The 7,500-nt window shown below is 53.1% G+C and overlaps 1 protein-coding gene across 1 annotated transcript in view; it reads right to left on the reverse strand.

The window, feature by feature from the left end:
• The window catches only part of LOC126572740 (homeobox protein homothorax), a 162,180-nt gene that overhangs the window by 21,082 nt on the left and 133,598 nt on the right, over nucleotides 1-7,500 (reverse strand). The window contains exon 9 of the mRNA XM_050232323.1: nucleotides 610-708. Within this exon, the coding sequence (XP_050088280.1) occupies nucleotides 610-708 (99 nt within the window). The remainder of the gene's footprint in view (nucleotides 1-609; nucleotides 709-7,500) is intronic.

Below are 7,500 nucleotides of genomic sequence, written 5' to 3' on the forward strand. Positions count from 1 at the left end.
GGAAAATGTTGTTTCCACTTCCGCCGTTCGGTGTGTGCGCGGGCGCCCGGCGCGAATTGTGTCCACTCGCCGACGGCCAGGCCTATTATCGGGGGGGTATCGGTTTGGTCTGTGGCACACCGGTAAAGCAGTGAACGCCACCCTCGCTGTAACATGTCAATTTCAGACGAATTCGTGCAGATGACGGATATGCGGAACGCACCGTGGGACCACCGGTGCCGGGGGTGGGTAAACGGGGTGAATCGGTGCGACCAGGACGCATCTGCGCCCAAAAATAGGGCTCAAGGGGTGGCATACGGTCGAGCACGTTTTCCTGCCCCGTGCAGCAACAGCAGCAGCAGCAGCAAAGGCCACAATCTACCGGAAGCGACACCGAACCGAACAACCACGGGCTAGTACACGTGGCAATGGGGCGGATACGCCTGCAAGGTATGTGACAGATATGCACATGTATAGCCAGCATCCCCTTTTATATCCCCTGTCGCGGGCTGATGTTGGCTCAACAGACGAATGGACTGGGATGAGGGAACGAGGTACATCGCCACCATCATTGTCACCATCAGCATGCCGGATGCTGGGAACGGGAATTTGCATGCACCGAGTACTCACCTGGACTGCCGAGGAAGACTGAAGAGTAGAGGACACGCCGGGACTGATCGACTCGGGCATCCGACGGTGACGACCATTCTCGCCTCGAACACCATCGACCTGCGGGAGAGAGAAAAGCCAAAAAGAAAGTGTGCATTAGGCACGGAACGGGGTAAAGATCGTATCGAACACAATGCCATCGGTTGCTGCATCGAACGACAGACCAGCCAGCCAGCCAGCCAGCCAGCCAGCCAGACAGACGTTGCCAGCAGGAACACCAGGAAGAACACCTCCTCCACGGGACACTGGGACACTCTTCTCATCAGCGGCCCACAGGCACAGTCAGGTTCTGATTTACTGCTTTACGTTCGAACGCCTTTTTGCCAAAAAGGACCTCGAGAACCTCTGCTTCTGCTCATGCTACTACTGGAGGTACACTACTGCTGCCTGCAGCAACAGCAGCAGCAGCTGACTAGGATGGCATTCGGTGTTCGGTGTGAGATAAGAGATGATCGGACACATACAACACAGCACCGCTCACAGGACCTCGCCTGCAAGGAGTGAGTGTTGGAAATTGCTTTTCCAACCGGCGCAACCGGAGTGACGTTTGAACGTGAACGCAACATGAAGCAGAGGCAACCATCTTCCTCACATTACCAGTACGGTGGCCACAAAACACCTCTTTTCGAGATCGTAGTAATCAGATTCGTCCTTTTAGACGCCACCGCTCGATGTCAGCGTGTGGTTCCCTTTATCGCCGCTCCGTGGCGCTGCACTCTCTCGGGGGGAGAACAGGCATCGTCTTCGCAGCGTTTCAAAGCGTTCCCTTCCAGCAACAAAAGATGAGGGAATACAAAGCCCACCAACAACCACCAGCACCAGTATCTTGCTGTGTCCTCCACCAACACCCATGCCTCCTCCCACCCCTTGCGCCCACCGTGGGTTCGTTAGTTCTGTTAAACACCTGGTTAAAATCGATTACTCATTCCTCGATTTAGCACGCCTGCTTCGATTCATCGACCCAGCCCGACCACACCACACCACACCAGACCAGACCAGAAAGGAGGTTAATGTGCGTTGCTGTTTACCACGGCCACACACCGGTGTGTATGTGTGTTTGTGTAGGCAAATGTGTGCTTCATCTTCTGGAACTATACTTGTGGCTGGTGAGGTGCGCTGGCGCTTGGTTTCGTTGCAAATTCTCATCCACCAACAACCCCGTCGGTGATCCAGGTGACTCTGAACGGAACAACTCTTCACCGTCGTCGCCTGCTACGTTGCCTAGGCCTACCAAGATCAAGGGAAAACTCCAAAAGACCAGCGGGAAGATCACCTCAAAGACAAACACACAATGAGCGCAGCGATATGTGGAAAAAGGGTGGAATCCACATAAAAAAGACCCAAAAATCGCGCCCAAAGCCTGCGATTGCGACGATTCTGTTTGAACTCTGGCCGCTCGGGGCCTTTCCAGGCGAGCCGATGCTCGCGCGCGGCGTTTACGACATTAAGGCCCCGTGCTACAGAACAGTTAATGTTGGCGCGCCGTTCGCACCGTGGAAATGTGTTTCCCGTTCGTGGAAAATGTGTGTATTTTTGTGTATGTGTCACTGGGCAGGGAATGATGGGCGGAAGATGCTAGATGAGGCGAGGGCGAGGACTACAAAACGATACACGGTGCTGTGCTCTTGAAGAAGATGAAAAACCGGGGGAAAAACCATTCCTTCCAATCGAACCGCGGTCACGGTGTGAGAGAGGGCGAGAGTGGCCACGTTGTTACAGATTTCCGCGAAACAAAACGCACGCATCACTGACGTTAGTGGAGATCGACCATCGTTCGTGTTGTTGTTGTTGTTCCCAAGGCGCCCAAACTCGAGGAAAATAGAATTCCCGTTTTTTCGAATTTTCCTTAAAAATAGTTTACCGTTTCCCACATCCGCCAGCAACACAACGCAAACACCAGGCCAGTTCGTCTCAAGTCAAGTTCAGAAATGGTTTTGGTCTGTAGTTCGACGATCGTCCGACGATCCGCCGACGGTATCTTGCCCGGTGTTTGGGTGGCGGTCATTCGAACACCAACACCTTTTAGGGACGGGACTCGGCGATTGGGAAATGTGTGGAAATGCTAACGTCAGTGAACGGCGCCTGACACGGCGACCGGAACCACGTGTCAAACGCCCGTGTGCGCTCGCTCAAAACACCGGAAATGGTCGCTTCGAGATGGTTTAAGTAATATTTTCCCAAAAAGTGTCTATCTAGCGAATGGGCTCAACGCTGCTGGTGGATGTGTCAGATGCTCCGCGTTTGATGATGCACAGCGTTTGAAGCGCTAATGTTGCGGCCCAAGCAAACATTATTGTTTAATTTGCCGGCAATAAACAAACGCGCCGCCGAACGGAGAAAATGTCTTGGTTGTTTCATCATTCTCATCACCATCATCATCACCATCATCATCATCATCATCACCACCATCAACATCCAACCGAACAGAAGCAGCAGCAGCATCGTAGTAGCGGAAGAACACAGCACAGCAGCAGCTAGTTGGATGTGGAATGGCCACAACATCTAATGGCATTTGTTGCATTTTCGACCGATCGCTGGCTGGCTGGCTGGCTGGCTGGAGCACCGAAAATGGATTATGTTTTCTTGGCGCGTTATGAAAACATCCCGCACCTCCAGCCCCCCCGGGAGGAAAAAAGTCATTCCGCGCCTTGCGAGGTTCCGGGTCCGGGGAGTAATTTAACGCGATATTTCGGTTAACGAAAACTCTCATTCGATGGCGGCGGCGGCTGCTGCGGTTGATGAGGTGCGAACATGCTTGGGAAGATGCTGTATACCTCCTCTCCGTCCGTCTTCACCGACGGGCACGGGTGCGTTTGCGAAAATATTGTTATTAATCGTTTTAGATTGCCAATTTTTGAACGGTCCCCAACACCGGACGCACCGGAAGAAGAGACGGAAGAGGAAAAAAACGCCGTGGAAAACCATTTTCTTTCCCGGAAAATCCCGAGCCACCTTAGCAGCACAGGCCAGCACAGGGCGTCATTTGATGAAAGGTGGGGTTGGGGGTTTGCTGGTTAGTAATAATAATTGGTTTGCCAAGCCATTTTCCAAAACAAATTTGTCCTCGCTCGCTCGGTGGGCGGTCGGTCGGAAGGATCGTAATTTGTGCTGCCATTCCGCCGCGCTCTGGCCACCACTGCCATCAACCATCAACAGCATCGTGGTCGTCGTCGCCGTAGCACCTAGCAACCGGCACCATATGGTGAATATGGAAATTCGCGGCATCACGGAAATCTCTCTCTCTCTCGCGCTCCCTCTTCGGATGGCGTCAAGAGACGAGACCAGAACCTGAAGTCACCTGAAGCTGGGGAAGAGTGGCGCTCACGTGCGCTTTGCTTTGGTGTGGAAGGAAAAACCTATCAGCACCGAGCACCAAGGGGGTTATACGGGGTGGAAAATTGATGTAATTTTTATGGAAAGCGTTATTTGCTTCCTTCACTGCCATCGTTGTCGTTGTCGTCGTTGCCATTGTCGTCGCGAGGATGCGTGGCGCACAAGAATTGCGGAAGAATTTAATCAAATTCCCTTTTCACCACACTCCTCCTGAGGCACCTGAGCCATCGGGGGTGGTAAAAAGCAAAGATGCACCTCTCCTTTCCTTTCCTTCTCTTTCCGGTCCCACATGACCCGCGTTTGGTGTGTTCCATTAAAAATCGTTTCTTTGCGCTCGCTTGCTGCCACCTTGAACCACCCTTGGAAGGTCCCCGGAAAATCTGTTAATCAGCTCGCGATTTAGTTTCACTGCTTATCTGATCCGCACCGTCCTGCTTGCCAACCTCCTTGCCCACGAAAAACATTCCAAAAACTCCCCCGAAGCGCGATAACCGATCGGCCGACAGTGAAAAATGAATGCAGAACAAGCGAACTGGAGTAGCGTGTGGCTTTGGGTTGGTGGATGGGTGGGTGTGTGAGGTAAGTTGGGAAAGCAAGCGGAACCGGCTGACCCCACTCCCCACCCCCCAAACCTCACAAAAGCCGGCCAAAAGTCGATCTCAAAATGAAGGAAAAGCGAAAGAGGTGAAAAGCGTGCTTGGCCACCAACGACAATGACCAAAGGAAGGTCTCTCTTTCTTTCTCTCTCTGTGCCTTTGCTTGACGACGCGAGACTTGGAACTTCCGGTGACCGATGACGACGAGACCAATGGCCAAGGGGGGAAAGGAGAAAGGGAAGGGACCTGCGCTATTATGCGGTACGACCGCGGTACGGCGGGCACCATATGCCATTCCGGTGAGCGGGGATTCATTTATTCCCTTTTGTTTCTATAGAACGCCACCACTCATTCCACCCACCCACCCCCTAAAATCCTCTAGTCCTCCTACACCTCATTGCTCATGTTGTTGTGTTTTTCATTTCGGCAATTTTCGGCAAACGGGACCCCGCTTTGGCCACCGTCATCATCATCATCATCATCACCACGAACACCAAACAGGCTTCCTTCTCAAACAGTCAAAGGGGTTCTTCCTCATATGGAGGAGCATGGAGGGGTGCGGGTGGTGGTGGCTTCGTATTGAAATGAGTTACCTTGCGGCGGAACCATTTTGAGGTTCCCGAGAGGTTGGCAAAATGGAGACCCCGGTTGGAGTTGAAGCTGAAACCGAAACCCACCCCACAACCCACCCCCGGTTACCAACCCCCCCCCCCCCCTTCCCTTCCCGCCCTCTTCCCATACGGCCACCTCAGCCAATGGCCGCAGCAGCAGCTGATGTGGAAGGGAGTGACGTTCCGGATGGCAAGACGAACGGATGACGGCTGGCTGGGCAGTGGGGGCGCCACCCTTACCTCCAGCCCCCTCGTTGGTGATGAAATAAAACCATCGAATCCGAAACATTCGGTTCTTCGGTTGCCCTAAACTGGCGGATGAAGCTGGTGAAACGGTGGGGTGGGAGGCGAAACAACAAAAAACCGAAACAAAAAGTTCCGAAAAAACAAAACCCCAAGTATGCTGCTGCCATACACAGAGAGAGAGAGAGAGAGAGAGAGAGAGAGAGAGAGAGAGAGAGAGAGAGAGAGAGAGGCACAAACACGGTTGAAGCACCATCCACACAGGTGTGCCTCGAGGGCACGAATGCTAATTTTCGAGCCAGACCCTAAGCCAACCGCCAACCGAAACCGGCGAGGACGACGACGACGATGGCAACCGAGAGAGACAGAGAGAGAGAGAGAGAGGGGGTCTATACGCCAGCGAATAAGGCACCATCGAGGCAGGCGTGCGCGCGCGCTCCTTCTGCATAGTAGGCCGAGGCAGGAAGGAACACAAAAAGGATAATGCGAAAGGGGATACGGAAGAAGGTGGAACGGGTACCCCCTCCCCCCGCCCTTTTTGCCTGTCCGCTCTTGAAGAGCAGGTGGAACTGGATCCATCGTCGGCCGGCTGTGTGGAGTTCTGCTTGAAAACACCATCACCATGCAGGAACCGAATTCTGAAGTTCCTCCAGAAGTTTGAAGTTCCTTCAGCGCACACTAAGCCTTCTTCGATTCGTCGATGAGCCGCGTACGAGCTGCGTACGGTTGTTATACATGAACATGTAGACAAGCCTGCTCTGTGGTGTGTCACGGTCGGTCGCCGACTTACTGTGATTGATCGGTGATTGAGCCGAGCCGAGCGCTAGAGAGTACACTCGATAAACAGTTTGAAAGTTGGGATGCCTCAGCAGGCACCACGGACGCCGGTCACTCTAGATCGACTGTCAGAGCGTCTCAACTCATACTCCATTCCCCCCTCTCCCTCTTCGGAATGTCGGAACTTTATTGGAAAGTTGGATTGGAGCAACGATTCGGGGACGTTCTGCCGGCCGGGGTATAACTACCGGGACCGGGTTGAATAATGGCATAGTCGTGACATCCACACTGTGGAACCGGGAGTCGCCTGGAGCACAAACTAAACAAACAAACAGCGTTACTGTCCAGGCTCCCTCTTTGTCAGGGTTTGTCAGAAAATGGCACAAAACTTCGCGCGAGATAGCGGAGCGCCAGCGCCAGGCAGTTCATCAATAGACAATCGCATGCCGGACTGCCGTGGAAAAGTTACCAAGTAATAAATAGTCCACAAAGGCAAGAGTGTATGTTTTCCTCGGTAGCTAATAACTTCCCGGGGAAGAGTGAGAGAGAGAGAGACAGCGATCTAGTTCCCTGTTTTTGATTACAGTTTCGGTCTGCTCAGCAGTTGGCGAATTGCTTCTCAGATGACCGAAAATATGGACCCTGCACAAGGTCACTAACTCACCGAGGCTCTCTGCTGGCTCTATCGTGATTAGTCTTTACTCATTCGCCACACGAACATACACTCTTCTGTCTCTCTGATGTCGCGGATTCGCAATGGGACCTCAGCGAGTAACCGGGGTCACCGAACCAATTAGCCGAACGGAAAAACAAAACCCCATCAAAACACATCACCTTCTTATCTCTCGAACGGCGAAGGCAAACATGGAATGGGAAAACGGTCTTCATGCTGCACGCGCGAGAGCGCCCTCGCGCCAAAGACATTAATCATTCCTTGCCCGCCACTTTGGCTAGCGATTTTTCGACAGCCACAGCTCCCTGGTCACATTCCGTAAGCGGTCTAAATGGACGATGGACGCTGGAGTTGACTGTCTGGTTCATCGCACGCGCTTAGCAGTAACTCGGTGTCGCATTAGGGTTTTGTGGCGATCAGCAAGGCGCACCGGGGAGACGCAGGACAAGGATTTTTGTTTTGGATATTTTTTTGGGAGTCCAACCCCCAGTTGGTCTCGCTATACTCCTCTCCTCTTCGGGAGTTACTTTCTTCTGGCTTCTGGCTGTCCAAGAATACCGGGAGACTCGCACCTTCATGCGGTGCTGTCGGCCATACGTTGCCGAATGTTATGACACCG

Source organism: Anopheles aquasalis, chromosome 2 (assembly GCF_943734665.1).
Source record: "Anopheles aquasalis chromosome 2, idAnoAquaMG_Q_19, whole genome shotgun sequence".
NCBI classification, from domain to species: Eukaryota; Metazoa; Arthropoda; class Insecta; order Diptera; family Culicidae; genus Anopheles; species Anopheles aquasalis.